The sequence below is a fragment of the Nicotiana sylvestris genome, chromosome 4 (genome assembly GCF_000393655.2).
Source record: "Nicotiana sylvestris chromosome 4, ASM39365v2, whole genome shotgun sequence".
Classification (NCBI taxonomy): Eukaryota; Viridiplantae; Streptophyta; class Magnoliopsida; order Solanales; family Solanaceae; genus Nicotiana; species Nicotiana sylvestris.
This window is the reverse complement of record NC_091060.1, coordinates 56,982,340-57,009,846: the sequence shown is the minus strand read 5'-3', so window position 1 is coordinate 57,009,846 and position 27,507 is coordinate 56,982,340. Positions and strand designations below refer to the sequence as shown.

The 27,507-nt window shown below is 34.9% G+C and overlaps 1 protein-coding gene across 1 annotated transcript; it reads right to left on the bottom strand.

The window, feature by feature from the left end:
* Nucleotides 1-9,958: 9,958 nt before the first annotated feature.
* LOC104229090 (uncharacterized) lies at nt 9,959-22,337 on the bottom strand. Its single transcript, XM_070172902.1, has 11 exons — nt 22,272-22,337; nt 22,093-22,150; nt 21,824-21,946; nt 21,632-21,722; nt 21,042-21,174; nt 17,208-17,274; nt 15,857-15,939; nt 15,638-15,746; nt 15,472-15,537; nt 15,331-15,393; nt 9,959-14,372 (listed from the first exon to the last, which is right to left on the bottom strand). Exons 1-11 carry the CDS (start codon nt 22,335-22,337, stop codon nt 13,564-13,566), a joined length of 1,668 nt encoding a protein of 555 aa, XP_070029003.1. The 3' UTR covers nt 9,959-13,563.
* Between the last annotated feature and the right edge of the window lie 5,170 nt (nt 22,338-27,507).

Below are 27,507 nucleotides of genomic sequence, written 5' to 3'. Positions count from 1 at the left end.
CTAGGTCGCCCACCAGTAAAATGCGGGAATACTTTTAAGTTCTAGGTCGCCCACCAGTAAAATGCGGGAATACTTTTAAGTTCTAGGTCGCCCACCAGTAAAATGCGGGAATACATTTAAGTTCTAGGTCGCCCACCAGTAAAATGCGGGAATACTTTTAAGTTCTAGGTCGCCCACCAGTAAAATGCGGGAATACATTAAGTTCTAGGTCGCCCACCAATAAAATACGGGAATACATTTAAGTTCTAGGTCGCCCACCAGTAAAATGCGGGAATACTTTTAAGTTCTAGGTCGCCCACCAGTAAAATGCGGGAATACATTTAAGTTCTAGGTCGCCCACCAGTAAAATGCGGGAATACATTTAAGTTCTAGGTCGCCCACCAGTAAAATGCGGGAATACTTTTCAGCTCTAGATTTTGGAATCAGTAACCCCACCTGAAGGCGGAAGATTACAACAGAGATCCCTAAGCAGGAAACAATAAAATCCCCAGCACCAAGAAGCAGAAGGCTGCAAAGGCAAGCGCGCGATTCAAAAGGAAGAAGGAACGCGTCTCAAAAGAAACAGTTTGGGAACGTTATAGCATGCCCAACATAACAATTTTGATGAAGAAAGCCATACCACTGAAGAAACCATTGAAAGGCTTAAAGAAGAGGGCCATGTTCCCAGCAGATCAAGCGAGGTGATGAAAACTGGCATTCAGAAAAGGCGAAGGACCAGTATCATCCCCCAAGTTCACAAAATGAAGGCATCGGAGGAAAAGCGTTAGCAGACAAGAAAGCAAGGCAACAAGAACAAGTTGAAGATAGATGAGATCTCATGATCTATACTCTATCTTAGCTTCTTGTTTTTACTTTCAGAAAATGTAACAAGGAGATCGGTGAGCGGTAGCATCCTACAGCAGCATGCAACAGCGCACAGCAGCAGCTAACACTACAGTCACGCGGTAGTCCCAGCTACCAAAATTTCTCGAACTACATTGACCTGATTCCTGTTCAGCCCAGGATTTGTAGGAAACCTCTGAAGCAAAGGTTCGGTCAAACCTTTTTCAAAAAATGCTTCACACGGAGTACTCGGACGAGCAAAAATCGCCCGCTTTATCTTTGCGCGAAAACCCTTCGTGTCTTCGGGCAAAGAGGGGCAGCTGTAAGCACGTGATTTTTGCCTCACAGGAATTACTCCAAAAAAGAAAAAGAAAATCAAAATATATGCATAAGTGTTTCTTGTCATTAGTTGATTTTTATTAAATATTAATTTGTGGGTGTATAATTTTATTTTTTGTTTTATTTAAGGGTTTTATTTGAATTAAAGTGGAAAAGAATGGAGGATACCCGGTTTTGGGCTAGAAAATCAAACAAAAATAGGCCCAAAAATGAACTGGCCCAATGAGCAAAATGGTCCGCCCCCTTAAAGCGTCCAAACGGCATCGTTTTGTCCCGGTTAAGATGGGTCGTTGATCTCAAGTGGATCGACGGCCAGGATCACACCCCCAGATCCGTTTAACATAACCCGACCCAGTAACCATTTCAACTCAACCCCTCACTTAAACCAAGCGACCCCGTTTTAATGCCAAACGACCTCGTCTCACCCCTCACCATCAGATCCAAGCCGTTGAGATCATCTGATCTAACGGCCCAGATCTAATCCTCTACTCCGTATATAAGCCTTCCCTCACACCCCACGCCCCTATCCGAACCCCCTCCACTCATCGTCCTCACCAAACACTGAAACCCCCCAAACCCTAGCAGCCGCCCTGATTTCCCTTTCACCAGAACCCGGCGGTATGAACGCCGATGACCCCCTCCTGAACACCCTAGGACCACCTCACTCTCCTGAACATGGATCTGTAACCCCCTAGCCTCGAATCACCTTCCTTCGTCTCGAATCTTCATTTGAAGATTCGAGTCGAACTCTGACCTATGCCAAACCTCACCATCTTCGTACCAGACACTCCCATGACCTCCCTCGTGACCAAGCCAGGTTTGGTTTGGTCCGAATCTACCCACAACTCCTAAAAAACCAGATCTGAAGATCCAAAACCTAGAACACGAATAACCTTGGAATCCGGCTGGTCTTAACAGGGGTTTGAGGTCTAATAGACCTTAATCAAGGTGTTCTCATGTGAGAACACCCTGATTAAAGTTTGTTCGGCCTCAAATGGTCAAAGTTGAGTCAGACTTGGGTCAATTTTGTTTGGACATTTTTCGGTAAGTTTTTCTTTGCTTTTCTGTTTTATTCGAGTGGTAATTAAGTTGTTAGCATGCTTTGTTGTGATTGTTTGTTATTTCTGGTATTTTTCTTAATTCCTTCCATCTTTGTAAGGAATTTATTTGGTCGTTGGTTTGTCTGTGTGTGTTCTGAATGTGTTCTGTGATATACATGATCGTCAATTAGATTAGTCATCAAATAAGTTAATTCATATAGGTTCCCAGTAATCGAACAAAGTTGTCTGAAGTCATTCGGGACTTTGTACGTGTTGTTTATATGAACGACTGGTTATTATGTGTTACGATTAATATAGTCGAGTCGATGTATGTCGTCAATTAGTTTCAAGTCATTAATGGTAACAACTTGATTCGTTTGTTTATTTCTGCTGTGATCGTATTTGAATCCCATTAGGAACTGAATTGTATTGCCTATTGGTTTTGTTTAATTTGAATCAAAAAACATCTAGGGGGTAGGTTATAATGGCAGTTCAGACTGTGATCTTAAATGGATGCCATGTTTACTTGGTTCAGATTGTGGGCAGCATGTGTATGGTCAGCTGTTAAGGAATTAAATAATTGGACAACATATGCTGTCAGATTATATTCCTGCTGCCCATACTTTGGCTAAATAAACAAGAGATTAGGACACTTTAACAACAAAAAGAGAGAGGGGCTGTCAGGGATCTCATGGGAGTTTTGTTATTTAAAATAACTGAGTGGAAAAACAACAGGGAGGGGGGAATTTTGAGTTGTCCAGCAGGCTGTAAAGTGCTGGGATTAGGCTATAAGAAGGGGGACTTTCCGTTAGAGAAAAATTTCTTTTTTGGAGCCTAAAAGAGAAGGTTTTCTTAAAAAACTGAAAGAAAGAAACATAAATTCTGAGAATATTGTAACCAAACACTGTCTGAAAACTACAGAAGAGTTCACATTGGTCAAGTTGTCTTGGCCAAGTTCTGTTGTTTGCCCTGATTGAGCTGCTTGTGATTGTTGAACTGATGGTGTTGCTGCATTGAATACTCTGTTATTTCTGTTGGTTCATTACTCTGGTTCTGGGATTGTTTGTTTGTTGCTCGACTGCTCGTGAGCTTCATCATTGTTGGCTGGTTGTTGTAGCTGTGTTGTTGCTGTGTATCTGCTGTTGCTATGTTTGTTGCATACTACTCAGCTGATCATTCCTTTCTTCTTTTGCTTGGCTATACCAGGTACACGATTAGAACATTGTCAATGTAACTTGAAGGCTGAGCATTAATACAAAAGAGAAGATCTGAAGATTTTTTTTGTGACTGTTATGTTAAACCTCATGTAATGCATGATAGTTTGCAGTGTTGTTTGGATACTGAAGATAGTTTGCATGCCTAGTAGATATCAATTGTAGGGTAATTAAACGTTAGTTTGTATATGCAGGCTAGTAGATAAAAGTATTCCCAATGCAGTAGGTTGAATCTTAGATTTGGTTTAATTGTGTGGTATATTCTGTAATGTATGCCAAGCATGAAAACTGTACATTATTAGCTAAGCTCTTTCTCTTCTGATAAATTGTCTCATATAACTGGTTAACCACACGTTAAGACAAAGAACACAAAGCTTGCAATCTCAACCTCATGAAGGTCGAGCCCAGGTCAAAACAGACCAAGCAGGCATGCATCGAACAAACAGTGGCCCAGGTCTGGCCCATCCCGCATGAGCTGGATTTGGGCCAGTAATGTTCAATCAGCTGTCCGTGTGCGTAATGACGTTTAATTATTCTGTAAAAGCATTTTGAATCCTGCTATAAATAAGCCTACAAGCATGTAATTAACCAGGACTATTTCTGTTTTCTATTAGTAGAGACAAACGCGATAAGAAACGTAGTTGCTATAGGATATCCTTTTAAAATAAGGACGAGATGAGCCTCAACAAAAATAAAGAAAAACGCACAAATTGCGGGGCCCTCGTTAAATGTATATATTGAAGCATTCAGTCCCCAAGGTGGGTCGTTTAGCAAATCTCACGACCCTCCCGGAATAATAACGTGATAGCCTCTTTAAGCGCGTATTTAATAATTTTACCTTCTTAAATTCGGGTGCACATTTATGTGACCCAAATCCAAATCTTGACGGATTCGAGATGTGTTTCTAATCACGGGTACATTGATTGTGACGTGGTTCGAGATGCGTGTCCATGACGTCGCAAATTCTTTTTTTAAAATAAGAATGAGACGAGCCTCGACAAACAAAAATGTACAAAGCTGCAGGGCCCTCTAAATGTATGTATATATTAAAGTATTTAGAATTCGGGATGTGCCGTTTAACGAATTTTTACGACCTTCCCCAAAATAACGAGACGCTAGTTGCTTTAGGCGCGCCTTTAACAATTTATTTTCCTTAATTCGGGTGCACATTTATGTGACCCAAATCCAAATCTCAACCGAGTCGAGATATATCGATAACCACGGGTGCATTGATGTAACGTGGTTCGAGATATGTTTTCACGACGTTGCAATTCTTGTAAAATAATAATAACGACAAAAGCGGTAAAAAGTTAAAATTTGCACATAAGTTCATATTTGTATAAAATCAGATAATCAAGCCGAATATAACAGTTGAGCGACCGTGCTAGAACCACGGAACTCGGGAATGCCTAACACCTTCTCCCGGGTTAACAGAATTCCTTATCCGGATTTCTGGTACGCAGACTGTAATATGGAGTCATTCTTTTCCTCGATTCGGGATTAAAATTGGTGACTTGGGACACCCTAAATCTCCCAAGTGGCGACTCTGAAATAAATAAACCAATCCCGTCTCGATTGTCCTTTAATTGGAAAAACTCCCTTGCACCCTCGCGGGTGCGTAAAAAGGAGGTGTGACAGGTAGTTCGTCCGCTAAGCTACCGTCATATGTTCCACTATATATATTAAACAACTACATGATTCTGATTAGAGTAAGCTAAATAATGTATATATACAAATAAAATTCAGAATATAATTAAGATAAATTCAGAACTTCAACTCTTCATTTCATATTCATGCTTCATGTTTCAGTTTACAGTAACCAGCGTGTCAGTTGTGTACCTGATATTGGAAGCAAAAGAAAAGGAAGATCAGCAGAAATGCAGTAGCATACAACAACAGCAACACCCAGCAACCAGTAACAACCAACAACGAGAAACCAGTGACAGATTTTAAAATCAAAAAAAAAATCCAGCAAACCAGTGAAGTAGTGGCAAACAACCAACCAAACTCAAGGAACAAATCAAACGAAAATCAGAAACACCAACAACAATCAACGGGCAGAAACAAAGTGAATCTTTTTTAGATTGAAAGACCAGTTAATGTTTAACCCTTAAATTCTGACCCCTCTGTATATCCAGTGTATGCAGATTGTATATCAAGTGTATACTACTCTCTCTTTCGAATCTCCTTCGAAATGTTTTCTCAATATTCAGCCAATCCCTTATCCCCTTTCAATATTTTTCGGAATCCTCTCTCTATTTTTCGGAAGTCTCTTTTTTTCTCAATATCCAGCCCCTTTTATTTGTGTCCAGCTCTTCTATTTATAGCCAAACTCTCCTTATTTAAATTAAATCCCACTATCTTCCACTCATCCCTCTTTTTAATCCCACTACCTGATATTTTGTACCCCACTAAATTAAACAAATATATTAGTTCGCACTAACACATATCTTTTCTTTATTTAATTCCATTATTCTCCACTACCGCATGCTTTGTCCCCCACTATATTAAACAATGTATTAATTTCCCACCATTATTTCTTGTCCCCCACTACGTATTATTTTAATATTATTTAAATATTATTGAATACTTAGTGGACAGAGCACTCCTATTAAATAATTGTTCAAATTTTCAATTCCAAGAATACCCATCTGAAATTAGTGAAATTACTGAAATTACCATTTTACCCCTGAAAATATTGCAATTGACCATTCTACCCCCATCAGCTATAACCAATTCACCTAATTAATTCTAACCAAAATATAGCAGCTATAACCAATTCCTAATCAAATTTCATCAACAAATAATCAACTTCTGCATAATAAACTTGCCAAATTAACAATATTCATGAATTACTAACAGAGTCAGATTTATATCAACAAACTTAACAGGACAAACAAGTAGATTTAAATCACTAAACTCAACATCAGTTGAACTCAAACTAAATCGAAAAATATCATAACAAAGATGAATGATTCAAACTAAATCAAAAACTAAAGACCAACACATAAACACTCACATTAAATCACTTGATGAAAAACTAACAAACTTCAAACAAAAAAAATGAACCCGAATTAAATCTAACACATTCCTATATAAAAACTAAACAAGAACAAATGAATAAAAACAAACTGAAGAAATAATCAAGAAATGATAAACAACGAACAAGAAAAGAATCAAACATATACTAATTTCATATCCGAGAATATCAAACAAAATACGGACAGAAATGAAACTTAAACCAACTAACCGGATCGGAACAACGACGAACTCGAATGGAAACGGAAAATTTGAACCAAAACTGCCAACACCCTAACAGATCTTGACTTCAACGACAACCCACCTTCTCTTTTAACCTCGACGAACTCAGAACGACAAATGACGACCTCGACGGATGGAACCTGAAGAACGACGAGACAGTAGGTTGTTTGGACGCCCCACTGTGTGTGTGTGTATGTGTGTGTGTTGTGGTGGTTCGTCGTTCATGGCTGGAGGTCGCAGACTAGGCAGCAGTCATGGTGGTCGTGGGGCTGCCGGACGTGAGGGGGGTTGACTTGGCTGGTCGACTGAAGAAGGAAGCAGCTGTGGTTGTTTGGATGTGAAGCAGATGCAATAGGGCAGCCATGGGACGTGAGGCGTTTGGGTTTGCTGGAGGTCGACGTGGCAGTGGCTATGACGAAGAAGAAGAAGAAGAAGCAGCGATGGTAGTTTGGACGTGAAGCAGATGCTCGACGAGCAGAAACGCAGCAGCATTGCTGCTCGTTATTGGCGGACGCTGGAGATGGTCGTAACTCGACTGACGGAAAAGAAGAAACAGCAGACATGGTTGCGTGTGTGTGTTGACGTAGACGAAAGCGAGCAGCTATTGGAGTTGGAGTCTCGAGGGTGGTCGATGACGAGGCTGGTGGTGGTGAGGCGACTGCTTCAGGTGGTCGGCGATGAGGAGGCAGCCATGGCTGCTAGGGCTTGGAGGGGTTTGGTTTTGGAGAAGAAGAAGAGGGAGGGGGCGGGTAGGTTCTTTAGGTTTTTGGGTTTGTTTTTTTGTGAAATGAAAGATAGGGAGATAGGGGTGTTGGGTCTTTTGGGTTATGGACTGGGTCGACCCGGTTTGAAATGGACTGGGTCGTAGGGGAAGGTTGGGTATCTTTGGGCCTGTGATTTAAAATTGAAGAAAAGGCCCAATCCGATCTCTTTTATTTTTGTTCTTTTCTATTTATTCAATTTCCTAAATAATAAAGCTAAAATGCTAAGATTAAATTACAAAAACCCAAAATTATCTAAAAATACTAATTAACTCCTAATAACAATTATCGCATATTTAAATAGCAATTAACGATAAAATCACATAATTTGGACGTTAAATGCTAAAAATGCACCGTACATTATTTTTTTATGATTTTTTCATTTTGTAAAACAAATTCAGTTAAATATTAAATGCAAACGCGACATATTTTTATATTTTTATTAATTTAAACAAATAAACATGCACAGAAAAAAATACAAATAATTATCCAAAAATGCCATAAAATTCAAAAATTGCACACAAAAGAAAATTGTTTTATTTTGAATTTTTGGGAGTAATTCTCATACAGGGCAAAAATCACGTGCTCACAATAAGTACTCCCTCTGTTCCAGTTTATGTGAACCTATTTCCTTTTTGGTCCGTTCCAAAAAGAATGAACCCTTTCTAAATTTGGTAACAATTTAGCTTAAAGTTACAACTCTACCCTTAATGAGAAGCTTTTATAATCACACAAATACTCTAGGGCCCATTTGGACTTGTTTAGGACCACAAATTCCAAAAGTCTTCATTTTTTTCTTAAACTCCGTGTCCAGTCAAACAGATTCATATAAATTGGAACGGATGGAGTACTATATAAAACAATATCTTATTATAATCATTTATGAGATGTGAAGGTACAAGAAAATGCCATGCATTTATGAATGATAGCTAGAAAAGCTCAGGATGGATGGACAATATGCTACTTACAGATTAGGAAAATAGTTTACCTTTTCAACAACTTCATATCCAACTTTGAACCTCACATCTTGATCTTTTTTCACATTCATGATGTTCCAAGTAAATTCAGCAGCAACTCTTGATTTTTTCTGGAAGTTTAGAAATAGGCAAAGTATGAAGGTCCCAGTGAGACTGTTACTTCAAAGATTTAAGCAACATGCCAAATGCCAGGATAAATAAAAATATCAACCAACATGCCGTGTTCCAAGAAAAAATCAGAATATCAATCAACTATGCTTCAATCCTAAGCTAGTTGGGTTTAGCTACATGAATCTTCTATATCTATGTTTGCTCTATATATTCGGGTCCATTTTATTCCAATGCTGGCAAAGATATTGCACAAAAATGACCAAATGAGTCCACCTAAACCTTGTTCTTCATCTGAATAGTGAAGAAATTCAACAAATATTTATATTAGACAGATAAATATGATTATAATCATAGCTAGCAAACCTTGGTCGTAAGATAATTTAAGAAAGTAATTTACTTTCTCAGCAAATCTGAGATAAATGCAATCTATTGGACATTACGTTGACTCCATCATAGCTTGACTCCATCATAAGTTATCATAAGATGCGGTGAAGCTCTTTAGCCTTTAGCTTCCGTCTGAAAATGTAGCTTTAACAAACACACAAATATTATACAAATAACAAACCGAGATAACTAAATCCCAAGGAAAAATGACCGCTTGTCTCACTTGTTAATTTGCACTTGTAATGTAGGCTAGCTGGCTGTTGCCCATTTATAGCCCGCGCACAATGGCGTAGTTTATATAACATAAACTTTAAAGTATTTACTGATGTTCGATAATAAATACTTCATCTAAGAAAAAAAATCTTATTTATCAACATTTTAGTGGCAATGAATTGTTAAACATTGCCACACTCTTTTATAACTGAACTAAAATTAAAATTATGTAAATGATACATGTGTAATTCTTTTATTAAAGAGTAAGCGTTGACATCAGTAGTATAAAGGAAAACACCATATGGTAAACGTTGTAAACTTTTGAAAATGTACATGCATTCTAATTATAAGATGTTGTTGCAAAATATTTGGAGGCCGCTCCAATATCCAAAAATTAATACTAATTGCCTTCACAAACATAGGCACATATTACTTATAACTATTTACGCAAAAAATGTGGAACAATTTGTTAAGGCGGCGAACTATCTAAACCTTGTTAAAAGATCAGTCTCCTTGTTGAAATAGATTTTGGATCTTAGAATGCACAGAGCATTATCTCATTGTTGTTAATAGCAGCAAAGTAGTTGTCACCTAACTGAACAACAAATCATGGATAGAACATAACATCATAGTCAATTATAGATGCCAGCAAAGATGAAAGTTAGATCTACACATAGTTAGCCATATTTTTCAGGAAAAATAATTTGTCATACAGAAAGGGTTTCAATTGGGTAGAAACTGAGAAAATAATAAGATATAATATCTTAAATTTAATTTATGCATGCACATACTTTAAGTCTAGTAAAAAGCCTTGAATTTATCACAGAAGTACTTACTATTTGGCATGCTAAGCGTCTGACTTCTTGAGGCTCTGTACCCAGATCAAGAATTATAAATGATTGCGACAAAGTAGAAAGCAGACCAAGCAATGAACTGTTATGATCTTTGTTATGGTTGTGGGCCAATTTTCCTGCAATATGTTTATACAAGTAGAAAATTTAGACCATAAAGTTGTCAAGAAAACTAAACAATTAGAGAAGAATACTATTTGATTATTTGGTTGTGGTTGCCAAGTACCAAAATAGTATATTCTGCTTTATCTTTTTTAGTATTAAACTCTCTGTTCTTTTATGTCTACACTTGCCCAAACTTAAAGCTAGCAGAACTATTGCAACCAATAATGGCAAGAAGCTGTAAAAATAATAGTTCTTTTTCCAAATATGTCTTCAGGACCTACAAAAGTATTCAGCAAAAGAAATTATACAGTTAAGGGAAACTGAGAAGGTAAAATGAAAATATTAAGATATTATTCTTTTCTAAAGAACTCAAACAATTTAGAAAATTTCGTCAAATAACATATTAAACTATAAGAAAGAGAAACTTATCTTGGAATCATCAAGTAGTTTTGTGGAATATTATATGCAGTAAGCTGATATTAAACGAATTCATTTTAGATCTCCATTGCAGAAACTAAACCAAGCTCTTTCATTCATTTTGGAGAAGATAAGGAGATATCATATTTTCAACAGCTAAAGAAGAAGAAGAATTTTATTTGGTATACTATTGGAATCTGTTCAAAAACAGGCAAACATGTAAACATATAGATGCATGCGCAAAATTATTAATCAAAGCAAGGTTTCAAGTATTAGATGTATATTCAAGAAAAAAATTACTTACCGAATAGTTAGTGCAATATTCAAGTAGTATTCCACCTTTAGGATCTTTAGTGAAGCAAGGATTGAAGATGCAAAGACATCTCAGTTAACATCTATGTGATATCAATCCAATTTGTAGGTGATGAGGATCAATCTTTTGCAGGATATCAATCAGATGTACATCAAATCTCAAATAAGTGATTGCTCATAGTGTTACTGTTAATTCACAAGAGGGGCGCTTGAATGATTTCATCATATACTACATTGTGTGTTGTATGATCTTCGTTGCTATTAGCAGTTGGCGGTCGGATCAATAATTTCACAAAACTTGAGTTTTTTGCTCGCGATAAAGTAACATAAAGCTGACCGTGGGAAAAAACAGACTCTCGTAAATAAATTCCAACAAAATCTAACATCTGACCTTGAGCTTTATTTATCGTCATAGCAAAACATAATCTAATAGGAAATTGTGTTCTTTTGAAAGGAATAGGCAGTTTTTCATCTTGTGAAGACAACAAAGGTATTCTGGGAATAAATACATGTGTGTTTTTTAAGTCACCACTTGTAATTTTAGCACTTATCACATGTCTTTCGAAATTACAGCATATAAGTCGTGTACCATTACATAAACCTTCACAAGGATTTAAATTACCCAGTAAAATAACAGGACAATTCTTTTTCACAGTTAATTTATACTGAGGCAAGCCAGCTGGATGTAAAGTATGCAAGAAATCTTCATATTGACTTTGATCGGTAGTTTCAATAGTTTCGTCAAACGCTACATGTCCTAGATTCACCCAAAAATTGAGTTATCAGCATATCATTTATTTCGTCAACGAAATCATTTTTTGTTGTCAAAATGACACGAGAAGTTGTAGAAGACATATCACAAGCAGATGTATATAAATCTGGATAAATTATTCTAAATAAAAGATTCAACGATTCTTTTTCGCTTATAAAAGGAACAATGAAATAATCAGGAATTTCAATCTTACCTTGGCAATTTGTTTTTTCTTTTCCGCTCCTTATTCACATCAAATATTCGCAAAAAGCAGGATCTGTTCTCGCTCGCATATTTACTTATAATCGCAATTTTTCAAATTGGTTCCAAATTTCAGAACACAATAAACTTTCTCTTATGAAATCCTCTTTTTTCCCGCTCCGAACAACTGGAAGAGTTTGTCTGAAATCACCGCAAAAAACGACAACTTTTCCACCAAAGAGTGTCTTTGTATCCATTAGATCTTTCAGTAGTAAATCAAAAGCTTCTATCAATTGTTTTTTGGCCATTGATACTTCATCCCACACAATTAGTTTGGCATCTCGTATCAATGATGCAAGCGAACTCTGCTTACTAATATTACAGAAGAATTGTTCATCAATATTAATAGGAAATTTAAAACGGGAGTGAACAGTCCGTCCCCCGAGAAGAATTGAAGCTGCAACACTAGAGGTTGCTGTTGCTAAAGCTACGAATCCTTTTGATCGTACAGCAGCCAATAATGCACGATACAAAAAAGTTTTGCATTTTCCTCCGGAACCATCGATAAAAAAAGCTCCAGATTTATTCTTAAATATTCTATCAAGGATTACATCATATGTTTTTCGTTGTTCATTATTCAATTTTGTTTCTAGTAATAAATCTTCTTCTCTAACAATTATATTTCTTTCAAAATGAGAATCTTGAGCCTCCTTGGCAGCAGATGAAGCTAAAATTCTTTCTGGTACAAGTGCAATTCATTTATATCACGACCCATTGAATGCAAAATGTTGTTAATATGATCTAAAGCCATACGACGAATTTGTTTCTCGTTCAAATGTGGCAAAATCTTAAAGTCTTCAAACATAGAATCTTCAAATCGGTCCCAAAGTTCTTTTGGGTTAGTAGGATTACAATATACCAAAAGTGTAGCAAATAAACGTCTTAGACTATAAGGCATCTGATATATTACAACCTCTGACATACAGTCAACCAAGTTATTATCACATTGTAATAATCCTTGTTTTTCTGCGGCTTCTCGAAATGTACTACAACATATTCCATTGACAGTTAGCAAATGTTGGTATGATTTTGGTCCTCTAATATTCATTAATAATAATCTAAGATAATATCTTTCCCCTTTGTTGGATGACATGTCACAATATGTCCAATAACAGTGCCTTGTTGTCGATGTGTCCACATTTTATATTGTTTGGACCATACAAAATATTCTGAAAATTCTTTATAGAGTAAATTTAGTTTCTTGGCATCTTAGTTTTCTCTGTTCATCAAAAAGGAATTCCATCAACATTGTTTTCCTAATCATGGAATTATTTATAATTGCATTTACGGTCTGTGTGGTTTTAAAAGAGACAAATTGTTGTCCTTCAGGATGTAGCTGAAGATGATAAACGGATGGAGTCATTTTGCTAATGGGAAAACCAAATAAATGTCAAGTTTCCTCTGGTGGAGATACTCATCTAGCAGATTGATATTCTTTGATCTCATCTATTTTAATATTTGGATCATCAGCATGTACGAAAAAGGCAATTTTATCATGTCCCTTGCAGATATATTTATAAAGGTATTTGACAACTTTAATATCAGAACAAACTTCAACATTAATATGACAGTTAAATTTGCTCAATAGATATGGATTGTAAGGAACTACCCACGAATTGTCAAGAAATTGTCCTCTAATATTTACACGTTTACCGTTATTTCGCCTTTTGTAAATTGGGTATCCATTTTGTCCCTTTGTTGTATGATCAGCAAAATCTTTTGGATATTTGAACTTACAGTTTTCTCAGTTCTTCATACAAGGACATTTAGGATTTAAACTACCACAAGGTTCGTGCATCATATGTTTAGTAACAACTGAATACAAGTAATCATTCTTATCAGAATCGGGTATTTCAGCACAAACAACTCTATCATAAGATTCCGGAGTTAACAATTTATATTCATCTTTGAGTATGATAAGAAAATGAGCATGTGGAAGACCACGCTTTTGAAATTCAATAGTGTACATAGAAGCTGCAACTTTTCCAAATATGTTTCTCTTTAGAATATCTGTTTTCATCTCATCTACCTTTGCTCTAAACACACGACTAACTAAATCGGGCCTATTTTGTACCTCATCTGTTACCAATAAATGTTCTTCTATTTCTGGCCAAGATGGATTACATGTCATTGTCAAAAATATATCAGGTTTCCCAAAATTTTGCACTAACGCAATAGCGTCCATATATCGTCGGCGCATATCCCTAGGACCTCCTATAAAACTTGTAGGAAGAAAACTTTGTCTACCAATATTGCATGGCTCTCTCTCTCCGTGTCTTAGAACATCAAGAATCCCCGCTAACGCATCAATTCTAAATAAATCTTGATTAAATGAATAGAAATCTAACCTTTGAGTCTCGAGCTTGATGAATTCGTCAACTGAGTATTGTTGGAATACTCTTCCAGCATGTAAAACCCCATTTTCTTCATCGTCCCTCATTTGGAGCTTGTAACAATAATACTCACGACATGACACGGTATTTCTTTTTTGTTTCTTTTTTTCCAGAAGTTCTGCTTCCATGTCAAGTAGCATGTCGATTGAACACATGTTTTCTACACTTGGTAGTTGTTCATTTTCACAATAAGTTTCATGGCTAATAGTATTATTCATTCAAATAATCTTTTTAATACCACAATGCCATCCGTTTTGTCCATAAGGAAATAGTAGTGGATACTACAATGGATCGTAACAACCACAGTAGTAATTTACCAATTGGCTTTTACTATTATGTGTATAAATTCGAATATGTGGTAGAAAAATACTGGAACTACTTTCATCTTCTATCCATATTGCTGCTACTTCAGATGATGTCGGTAAGTTATATGTTCTTTGATCTAAACCAGAGTCGGACTTAAGCGCAATGTAGAAGTTTGATAATTCTGGGATATCTGTTAAAGATTTCAAAAAGATAGAGTATGGATTAACTTTTAATGCGTCCATCAAAGTCCCGATAACTGATTCGTTAAGCTTGTCAGAGAATGCCATCTGATTTGCTAGTTCATTATCAGTATCATAGAAATACAACTGTAGATTTTTTGCTGGTTGACTCGAAGGCACAAGGTCATTTATGAAATGATACATTTTTCCTTGAACTCTAAACATATAAATACCACAATTTCTTCTTGCTAAATCTATGTCATAATTCACTCCAAGAGAAGTAAATGCAAACATATTGTTATACAATCTAACATAAGTGCGAAAATGTTTGGACTCCTCAGAGTTCCCTAAATAAAGATTTAGCAATTTAGCAGGTAGTCCATAGTGAATCAATTTCACTGATCCATTATCACAACAAAATCCCGGTGATTCATATTGAAATCTTTTGGCTCTACAAAATTTGCAATTCGGCACAGTTTTCAGTCTATAAGGGCTATTGGGCAAGTCATTGGTGTTCCAGACACACATTTTTTTAGATGTATGACCTATATATTTTAGATTTACCAGAATGAAAAAAGGCCAGTCCTGAAAAACAAATGACTGAAATGACATTAAAGTTAGATGGAAACGAACCTTTGCTTGTAGCATTATGCATGGTAATATTATATTGTTCACTACACGTTCCTGATGTAGACCCTAAGAGAAAACAAATTATCATATAAATCTGGGTCTTAAAAGATTGCACAACTTTGAACACTGTACTTTCGCACTTACCAACTTCAAAAATGGAAGAGCGATCATGTAGATCTTTCCCATTATCAGAAACAGTAGAATCATTAACTGTGAACACATTTACTAAAATATAAGAGCAAGTTATGAGCATACAAAATATGTGTATCACATAGTTTATTCAAGGGTAACAAAATCTTAGCGCACAAACCTGTTCTCAAGGTAGAAGATGAGGCTCCTGTCAGAGCAGCACGTTGCCTCGCTAATTCTCTATTAAATTGGTAGCAAGCTGATACTTCAGTGGAATCACTGGCTGGATTCTACATTCTAGAACGAAGGTATGTCGTTCGGCGCTCCAGTAAATTTAGTTCTCTTTTATCAGCTGACCTCGCCCTATACATTCCGCGACGTCTTTGTTTAATTTAGATGCCTCTTTCTTCAGAGTATTGATGTTTCCCTTTTTGTTTCCAACATGTTGAATCCACGGGTTTTTTAAAATTTGACATCTTTGGCCTGCATAAGTTTCACATATATCAAATCAAAACTTAGAAGTAAAATATATGCACTACAAACCAATGAATATCAAACTCGTTATGGTGGTATTAAACAAAACATACCAAAACAGATAAAAACTTTTTAGCAGGCATCAAAAGTTAAAACATGAATGTCTTAAATAGAAGCAGAGCTGAGCAAATCTATTTTTGCCTTATCCCTTTTTAAAATTTGACATCTTTGGTATACATAAGTTTCACATATACCAAATCAAAACTTAGAAGTAAAATATATGCACTACAAACCAATGAATATCAGCACTCGTTATGGTGGTACTAAACAAAACATACCAAAACAGATAAAAACTTTGGATAAAACGTGGTAAAACAAAGTAATGTAGCAGGCATCAAAAGCTAAAATATGGATGTCTTAAATAGAACCAGAGCTGAGCAAATTTGTTTTTTCCTCATCGCTTGAACCTGGGACGTTTGACTAAGAGTGAAGAAACCATATTTACAACTCGAACTCGTAATATTTAATTAAGACTTGAGAGTAAAAATTCATAATCCTCCCATCACGATTCTCCGTGTTTATTAATTGTAGTATCATATAGCATAATTGGATAGCTCATTTCTATCTACTGGACCAACCGACTATAATCCAAATAAAATCCTGTAACTTACATATAACATATGACTCTTTTCAAATCTTTTTTCTAGTAATATAAACTATATTTTTCTTTCTTTTGTCTCCTTCAATCATCAAAGCCAAAACAATTTTTCATTACTGGAAAAAATCAAATCTTTAAAAAATGGGGTCATTGATGGACATGAGTAAATGGAAAGGATAGGAGATGAGTCAAAGGAAGCAATTTTATATGTTAATGGACGTCGCCGAGTTTTTCCTGATGGGTTAGCTTATTTGACTCTTCTTAAATATCTTAATCAATTAAACTGCAAAAATTGAACTGAGGAATCACAATACTAAAGAAATAATCTTTTGTTGCTACTTTTGCAACTGGAATTAATCCCAAAGTAATTTCAGCCATCAAAAGCTAAAACATAGATCCCTTAATCCATTTTGGATGGACATTTTTAATACAAATAACATTCCATAGGACAAATGGACCACTATAGTGGGATGCTCAGTGATACAAGAATAAATGTGATTATAAAACATAAAATACATGGTCCTATTTGAGATGATATAAAATAATTTTCTTTGAAATTCTTTGTATTTGCTTGTCTAGAACTGAAAATTATGTTTCTGGAAATCAAAGCATTCCCCACCTCCACTCTCCATTATATTATATTGCACCAACTTTATATCCGACGAAACAGCAAAGCTAGGCAAATTCTAGAATTGAAGAGACAAAATAATGGAACAAATCAATTATATCTCAAAGTCAAACTATGAACATTTTAAAATATGTAGCAAGTATAAACCAAGAAAGGCTTGTAGATCAGTTGGTATTAAAAAGCATCGTGCTTCAGTACCAACAAAGAAACTTTTGACAATGTTTAAATTCAAACAACAACTTCTCACTGAGGTGTTGAACAATCAAACTTTGATCAGAAAATGCAAGCACGAAGAAGTTGAAGAACTTACAATGAAATGGATAAAGATATATAAGCAGTTGAATATTTTCCGAGAAGAAAACACCCAAAAGATTCTGTAATTGTCTGAGTACTAAAACTCTGTTCTTCAGAGAAATCAACGACTAAAAGTAAAAAATCACTGGAAACCTCGACTACGCAACTTCAGATTAACAAATCCAAGCTGAATTATATTTTTTGGTTGAGAAGTATAGAAATCAGTCGGAAGAAGCTATCTAAATCCAAAGGCAAACCACAGAAAACTATGGAAGAAGAAATGCAAAGGAAAGGATAAACGCAAACTTGAAGCGGTGACCTTTTCGGCTTACGTGCAAATTACCATAGAATCCTTTTCGGAGGCACAAAAATCCAATATTAGAAGGGCATAATTGACATTTTAAACTGGAAAATTCCCAAAATATTATCTGTCGGCAAGCAGGGATGTCGACAATACAAACAAATAAAGTTTTTGAGAAACCTTAGATAAATCAAAGGACAATACAACTCAGAAACTTTTAAAAATAGATAAAGCAGAAAGGAAAGACAAACAGTGGAAAAGGGAAATATCCCCAAAATAAGAGTTCATACCGGTGAATAAATAAGGGAGCTGCTTACTAATAAAATAAAAGAGCTTCAGAAGAAGGAACCACGGTTGAAAAATGAAGCAGCGCTGGGTGTTTAGAAAATGGAAAAGATAAAGATTTTGTTAGCAGATAAACAATGATTGGAGAAGAAGCACAGTAGGGAAAGAATAATTGAATTCCAGGCTTAGCAATGGGAAAAAGACGAAGAAATTAGGTTTAAACTCCAATTTAACAGCTCAAAATTAGGTAAAACATATAGATTTGCCAAGTAAAAAATTAGATAAAGCATATAAAAAGAAGAATGCAGAGCAACACCCATAAATCGTAGCAATTGTAAATATTTTTCCGAATAAATAACATGTACAATGAAATATAAAATAAAATCCAAGAACAACAAACTAACCAATTGAGGTGTGGGACCAAAGAGGATGTACACTGGGAGAGCAGAGCAGATTAATCACTTTAAGATACAAAAAAATCTGAAAAAAACAGAGGAAGAAGAAACCCCAATAATAAGCGGTGGCTGTAGAGGTAAATGTGCAGATGTAATGCTGTTAATATCGGGGGAAGATGTAAAATAAGCTTTGAAAATACCCCAAAATTTCCATTATATACAAATTTCTCTGGTGGCAATGAACGTAAAAATATTGAAAACCAGGGGCAAAAATATAAGAGCTTAAGCTGGCATGTCGACGAAGACGTGTCTGTGTAAGCTGATACACTCGCACTTCTAATTCTAACTAGATGGGATCAGCCCGGGCTTGCCCGGGCCCAACACTTTGGATTAGAGTGTGAGCAATTGAGAAAGTCAGATCATATCTATCAAAGATAATGTATAATAGCGTCACAAATTTATCAAACTCAACCATATACTTCTTATATCTAAAGAGTGCCATTGGGAAAGAGTTCATTTATAAGCAAGTGACTTGTATGATAGACGAAGCTTCTTATTTATTGGTAACTTATACAAAAAATAGTCAAATTGCTAAACGTATTAAAGCTTTTACACCATTGGAAGAAATACAAATTATTTTCAAATTTTAAATAGTTTTAAGTTGATTAGAGCAAATTATTGAAAACATGAAAAAGAATCTCTGCCACAGCTACACTATTAGTTGCCTCAAGAGAGTGAAAAGAAGAAACTTCATTCCTTCTCATTTTCTTTCGTAGACTTTTCAACTGCTAACTCAGGAATTAACTTTAACAATTATGTCAAAAAATAGGACAAATTCAACAATACAATCTGGAGGTTCATACAAGACATACCAACCATTTCGAGTGGCGTTTAAGTTTATCTTCTAGTGTTAACCATTTATTAACTTTCGTGTGTCAACTGTCCTCATATAAGAACGGTAAAGACAGTTACTGAGCAACTCTAGTACTCCAGTAATAAAAGACGTGACCTTATTGTTATTCAGTGAAAGTCCGCTCTAGCAAAGAGTAGTAACCATACCATCAAAACTAAAAATTGACAAACTATATATCAATGACTTTATTAATAATACACAACTTTAACAAAATAATCACAGCAACTCAATTTTCCCTTTTGGTCTTGGAATAACATGCATTCTAGAGTTTTATTGTGAAAAACTTATGAGTGCATAAGCTACAAATGTTGTGCATTACCACTAAGCCTCAGATGACATATGAAGATATAATGAAAAGATAAAAATGTAATACTGAAATAAGGATTGCCTAAGGAAACAGATAACAGGGTAAACTTTTGGTGTTCTACCAAGAAGAAACTTAGAAAGAAAAAATTAGTAATCAAAGGCATAACAAGATCCAATAGTGGTCAAGATGACATTGTGAGGTACGCAAAGGAGGGCTGAAACATAGGAAAAATCAGCAATGGTGCGAATGCCATAGTAGAAGTGGTGAAAGAAGAGAAATACATCAGAAGAATATAACTGGTAAATGAGAAAAATGTGCTACCAGTAATCCAAAAATAGATAACAACGGGATATGGTCAACTACCATATCTAGACATCAGAGATAACATAATTCATATTTTCACAGAGAATCTTATTGTTGCACCAATTGGAGTTATGATTCTTTACATTGTAAGCACGGAGAGCTTCCTGAAATTAGGACAAAGGACAACAAGTATTTCTTGAAGCTATCTCTTTATCGAATTAAGTCATTTCAAGATTCCTAAGTAAGTTCAAGTGGATTAGCTTAATCCCTTCGTAGCATAATGCTAAATTTGTCGCGAATTGGCGGGGAATAGAGCAAGTTGTTCTTCCTCGTACAAGTCTCATTCTTTGGTTAATTTTCTCGTTCATGTGAAGCAAAAGTTTCAATTTCTCCATAGTAGTACCTTCGTTGACTTTGGGTTCACTAATGACTAAATTGATCATGTATATAGCTAAATCTTTGTTACTTTACGGACCAAGCAGTCCATAAAAGGGAAGACAGGAAAAACGTAATCGATGATGATGTAAACTATTTGGGAAAAATAGGTCAATAAGAAGATCAGAAGATAATAAGGCACCTGTGGAATACCAGAAACAACAAAATATAATTCTTTTAATGAAAGCCAACTCTTCTCCTGACCCTATTAGATTTGCTATTATGTTAACGTGCGTGAATGTGCAATAACTAACAAAAGTGTTCATCACAATAAGCCAATTTTCCCAATCATTCTTGAAAATGACTGCATTCTAGAGCTTCATTATATAAAACTTAGATTTAGAGGTTTGTTGAATGCGGTGCATTACCACTAAAGTTGAAAAGATTGTGCCAAAAAAAAATTGAAGCACACTGCTTTGATGCAAATACCCAAAAATCTTCAAAACACAGAGTCGTAAGAACAAAGAACACTAAAAATAATTTTTATATACGAATCCTCATAATAAAATTTATTGAACTGTTATCCATATTGTATAAAAGATACATTGTGTGGCAGTTCTCGGCATTTTATTTTGTAATTTAGTGAACTCACAGTGGAGCTTTGCGTAGTAATAGCTGAAACAGATAATATTTCATCGTCAACAGCTACAAGATTAAGCGGTGAAGCTGACTCTGCTGAACTCTTCATTGTGTATTCGATTAGCATTTGTTTGCTCTCATTTATCCTGTAATTCGCACAGAAAATGTCAGACAATTATTTTTTCACAGAAGAAATAACAGCTAAATAATAATGTGGTACATTTTAAGTACAATTTATATTGTACCAATTCCGTAATTCAGTTGCTTGCACATATAGGGGATTGATTAAGATTGTTGAGTTGTATCTTGTTGCGAAACGGTAACTGTGCATGAAAATTTTGTTAATAACCAATGCAAAACAATAATCCATATGTAGGAACAAGAGTTGCATGAACTTACCACCCTGATATTTTGTGGTACCTATCCGCTTCGCGAGAATAATAGGATATTCTTGTAGTTGCCTCACTTGTCTCAGTAACTCAGCTCCTTTATTGCTTGCCAAGTCTTCCCATGTAGTGACGAAGAGAAGTTTCTTCCTGTACATGTACTTTTATAAGTGTGAGTTAGAGATTTCGTTATGTAACAGAAGATTAAATGACTCACATTTTGTCTATAACTATGGCCTCTCGAAATCTCTTACTCTGATCAGCGGTGTATTGCATTGCCCCACAGTTAGCCACCACAGCTAATAGATCTGTTGTTATAAACAAAAAACAAATGTACGTAAAACCAATATACTTGCATGAGTTTCAAGCAATTAAGCTATTATAAGGCATAGGGTAATTTGAAACATACCAACTTCAACACCGGAAGGCTGTTGTGCAACGTCGGCGAACGAAATCGTACTCAGTCTTGACGGAGGAGGTAACGGTGCCTCATTTTCATTATTTTTTTTGGATAGACTCCACAATAGTAAATCTGTCAACGATCCACTCAAATTGGCCTATATGTAGTGAATAAGGTTGCGGATTTCTAACCTTGGCAGTTGAAATTAGATATGTTTCAAAAAGTTCGAACAAGTTATCACATCTTCTAATATCGTCACCATAAAGTATCACACAAACTTGTTCCTCCTACAATGTTAATAAGAATGATGACTAAGTAATTATTGGAAGAGTACAACTGAAAAGAAATTATATTACAACTATAGTTATAACTTGACTTACGTTTACATCTGGACAATTATTGTCTGAAAATGAACTCGCTGATCTCTACTGTCTCGTGGCCGAAATTTGTCTACAACCTGGACTTTGCAAGTCCATTCTGTAGTTAGTGGTGTAATTTCACTAATACTAAGTCTTTGTTCCATTTTATTAATATAACCTGCATATTGTAACTGTAAAATTGCAAGAACAAACCATCCCACATTACAAATATGAGGCAGCAAATATACGTAAAATACACTTGATATTTTTTGCAACAATTAGGAATTTCTAGTAAAAGTTGGATTTGGATTTTGTAATCACTACATTTCTGAGTATTGGAACTCCCTGCGTCAAGAAAGAATTGAAAACTTTGTTAAAGATATTCAAGAATTTTTGGTAATACGGAGAAAAGGCAGATCTTAATACGATTGGCATGATAAGTGAAATTCATAGGCCAAAATCCTTTGAAGTTAGGCAAATATACAAACTTAAATCACGGTTCCTTTCACTCTACTTTAAGATTCAATTCAAACAGACATGAAAAAAAGAATGTGCATCAAGTCCTTCACTATCGATTCCTTTATTTTATTTATTTTTGTCAAACTAAGATTTAAGAACGAACTCAAAGAACTGATTCATTTATTTTATTGAAGTTAATTCTGCCGGCAGTTAAGCATATCATCCAGATTCCTTAAAGTAATGCAAAGTTTTTTAGAATGACTCTGACCTAAAATGTCTCGGATTATATCCCTTCTTGAACAGAAGAATGGAAACTCTTGTATTTGAATATTTCTCTGTCAACATTACAGTTCCTCCAATGAAATCTGACTTCTATTCCTTTAGGAAAAAGTAAAACTAAAATGGCTTGAAGTGAAGAAGTTTCAAATTTTTCATGAACTTCCTTACCGCTGGACTATTATATATAGTTGCCTGAAAGGTTTATTCAAACTTATGTATTCCTATATCTTATAAAGAGAACAACATAGGCTATACTTTTATTGGTTTTAGAAAAGCTATGTGGAAGTTTCCTTCTAGTGACTTCATACTAACTCTTCTTTTCAAAATTGACTAAATATATCACTGATTGTATGATTTCCTTTATCAGAAGCAGTCAGTTTCTATTTTTCTTCTTTTGCGTGCGTGCGTGTGTCTGCGTCTTTATTTGTTTCTATTGTAATTGGTTCCATAATTGAAACCTGTATATTATTTTCACTTATGCAGTGTATTAAAGACAATTAGATACAATCTCAAGTAGTCGTTTCACCATTGTCATAAGGGCATTAGCACAGAATTTAAGTGTAGTTGAAGTTTTGAACAGGAAAAAACACAATAAAGCTGAAAGAGGAATTTTATCAAACACTTACATGACAAAGAGAGTAAACAACTGCAGCACCACAGGTTTAGGTCAAACAAAAATCAACAAGAACCCAACCCTACTACACATAATATCCATTAAGAAAACCAAATTTTGATTAACAGAGCAAAATACAATATTCAACTAAAAATAATCATAAAGAATACAAATGAGGTGGCAAAGAAGGTCTTACAGTGAGAAGGAGTTAACTTTGGGGTTTAAGCTACAGGTAGCTTTTTCTTGCTATAAACACCGTCTCTTCACAATGATACAGCCTATAAAAAAACCCACAAACAAAATATTGATATTCCATTTCAGTTTTTGGCCCTAGAAAACTTTGAAATTACACTGACAGAGACAGAAAATCGAAGATTTCAGAAGTGTTTCAGTCTGTGAGGTGGAACAGATATCCCTAATTTAAACACCTACCAATTTTAATCAAATACCAGTGAGTAAAGAAGAACGACAGAGAAATTCTCGTGTTGTTACTGAGAAATCCAGCAAAAGCTCACGGAGAAAATTCCATAGAAGATACAGAAGAAGAGAGATGATGGGAGTAAAATCCGATGAAATTTCGTAGAAAACATCGACATGTATCTGTAGATGCATTCTCATCTCATATGCAGCTTACTCAGCAAAGTTCAACACACGTGTAAGCGCAGAGGAAAATAGAAGGTATGTGAAAATACCTAAATACCCTTTAGCAGCAAGCAGACATGACGACCTTCAGCTGCTTCTCTCGCTCTTCTATATATTAGTAATTCTAAAAAAAATATACTAGTAGAAAAGAATGGTTTTGATAAATTGAATTTGTTCTATAATACTTATTCTTTTAAAAACAGAGTGACATTTCTTACACTCTTATTACTACTTTAATCAGTAGAGTTTTAATTAGTCAAAACGCTTAAGAGAGAAAAATGATAGCATAAACAAGTATTTTATGTACTTACGACTACTTTCTCCGGCCCTATTTAATTGATTTTTTGGTCTCTTTTGCGGTTCACAATATTTGATTTATCAGATATCAAGAAAAATTAACTTCTTTTTTTTAAAGTTGTCCTTGAAATAAAGAATCTCAGAGTATCTGTTATACTTCTAATGAATAAATTAAAGATATAGTAAATGTTAATATGAGTAATTTTAACATTAATTAATATTAAAAAGGTGAATTGGTTAATATGTGGGAAAACAACCAAAAAAACCAATCAAAGTGGACCCAGAGAAGTATTACATAACTTTTATAAGAATGTATGTGATCCTTAAAAATACAAATAATATGAATCAAATGTAATAACTCCTAAAATATCATTATTGTATCCACCTACTAAATACTAATAATAAAAACATCTATTTGACAATCTCAAGAAATAAGGGCTACAACACATAGGAACACATCAGGATAATTATATCTTTTCTACGACTGTTGAGCGTGCATTTTTAAAATGTTGTTGAATTTCTAAGAAATAGAAAAGAAAAAAAAATTCAATATTGCAAGGTTTAAATATAAATGATCTATCAAATCATGAAACCTGACATAAATAAATGATTGTTTATACCAACTGGCAACTTAATTTTCTTTTATGAAAAAGGTTTGGCGATTTTTTTAAAAAGTTAACTGGAACAGCTATTATTTTTTTGGGAGTTTTATGAATTAAAATATTTAAAGGTTTGTGAATTTTCCTATTTCTCTTCTTCTGGAAGAGACCGAGATAAACGACATATACCCAAAAACTTATCATAGCGAACTTGCTTGATCAGCTACATTGCCAGCCCAAGCCCATATAGCAGTTACCTTATTGTTGGTTATTTATTAGGGAATTTGGGTTATAATAGCACGGATTAGCCAGTTTTCGGACTGATCATTCAAAAATAGCAAGTATTTACCAAGTCATTAAAAAATAGCCACTATTTTGCTGCAACAGAGATCGGTCCAGCATAATATACTAGAGTTCGGTGCACTTGTGTATGAGCTTTCAGCATATTATGCTGGACCGGTATACTTTGCTGGCTACAGTATAATATACTGGAGTTCCAGTATATTATATTGGAATTCCAGTATATTATGCTGGAGTATTTTTCGGATTTTGAACAGTATTTTCGTTCAGATTTGTCTTTACATGAAAAGTGGCTAAATTTCGATGACTTTTGAAACTGTGGCTATTTTTGAATGACCACTTGTAAATCTAGCTATTTTTGAATTCTCCCGGAATTTGGGGCATTTGCATCTATATCCAGTTTTGGAGTCACTATTGAACTTATACCTGCTTTGCACAAAAAATTGCAAGTCTACCTACTTTTCGGATAACTTCAAACATACGGGTCTGAAGTAGCAAAAAATTATGTTTGAAGTTTGAACTTCAAAATTTTTTGCCTGAAGTGTGACCTTATCAAAGCAATACTTCAGATATTTTCGCTCGAAGTTTAGCTTGACTTGCAAAGGCAATTGAGAAAACTTCAGTTCATAGTGCAAACTTCAGACAAATTAGTCTGAAGTTCTTCAATTTATAATACAAACTTCAGACCCGTTGAAGAACTTCAAACTTGAAATTAGCTGAAGAATACAACCAAATTAAATAAAAGATCAAGATAAAATTCTTGCTTATAAATATTAAAACCACCAGGGACTCCAGTCTAAGGCAACCAATAATTCCCACTATGAAATTGGAGACAGTGAAATAAGATGCATCCAAAAAGTTAATCTTAGCACGATAACCAGGCCATGTAACCCTGTTACCGGTATCCGATCTTGGACCCGTGTTCTTATATTCAACATAATACAACTTACTTAAGGTAAAACTCATACCCCAGTGCTAAATTACTATATATTTCATATTCAATCAGTAATACTTACACAGAGTCTCATGTATTTGAGAGAGAAAAGAAGAAAGAAAAAGAGGAAAAGAAATGAGGAAAAAAGGTGTGGACAGGTAGCAAGAAGAAGAAGAGGAGGCGACACTGGTTTGAAGTTGTAAAAATTAGGGTATAAAAAAAATAATTTTAAAAATATGGGTATAAGTTAAATGGGAGCGACCAAATAAGACGTCCCGTGTAATTTTTACGGGAATTTGGGGTGAAGTACACAATTATCTCTCAAATTTGAGAGTTGTTCCAATTTGTCTCATGGATATAACTTTAAGCTTAATAAGTGTTGTCCTCACTTTTCCTATGACTAACACATTTAACTTTTGATCTTCACGTGGGCAATATTAATGAAATAACATCCACTAGCCCCCAGAAAAGTATTGCTATGTAGCCAATTCCCCAAACCAACACATTTCTCCATCTCCTTCCTCAATCACCAACCATAAATTCTCTCTTCTCTTCCTCTTTCCTCTATTCCTCTTGATTAAATCTCCAATATTAATACCTTCTGATTTGGTAAACAAGTGAAAAAAATTTGGTAGAACCATTACTAAAGACTCATTTGGAACTTGCATTCAAAATCTTAATTTGCAAGTAGTAGTTTTGAGTGAGTATGATTGCAATTTGTCGAAAACACTTGGACGACACTTTATACCAATTTTGAGGATGATCAGATGTGATTTGGAGTCAAAATTCAGAACTAAAAAATGTGACAAGTATACTATATAACACGTGTATATCACATTAATATCATGTGTATATTACAAGGATATACACGGATGACACACATAATTGCATATGGTTTTACATTTGCCTTGTATGATTAAGGTGATAGTAATGAATTACTTGTGTGACTTATGAATTGATATTGCTATAAAATCAAAGGTAGATTTGAATTGCATCACTTGCAATTGTGACATTTTTTTGAATGACCATGATACCCGGCCAGTTTGAGCGTACCACAACTAATTCCATGAGGTACTTTCTACCTACTCCTAATATATGCATCGGTTCTGTCCACCAATTAATTTTTTTTCGATTTGGACATACCAAATTTAGAGCATCAATTAAAAAAAGAAATATGGACATAAAACTAAAAAATAATTTGTAAGACCACA

Excerpts from the sequence above, each read along its gene's own strand:
- LOC104229090 (XM_070172902.1), bottom strand. The coding sequence starts at position 22,337 with ATGGAACAAAGACTTAGTATTAGTGAAATTACACCACTAACTACAGAA. Across the intron at positions 21,947-22,092 it reads TAACATTGTAGGAGGAACAA|ATTTACTATTGTGGAGTCTA; the intron begins GTTTGTGTGATA and ends GATCGTTGACAG. Across the intron at positions 15,394-15,471 it reads CTCTTCCATTTTTGAAGTTG|GGTCTACATCAGGAACGTGT; the intron begins GTAAGTGCGAAA and ends GTTTTCTCTTAG.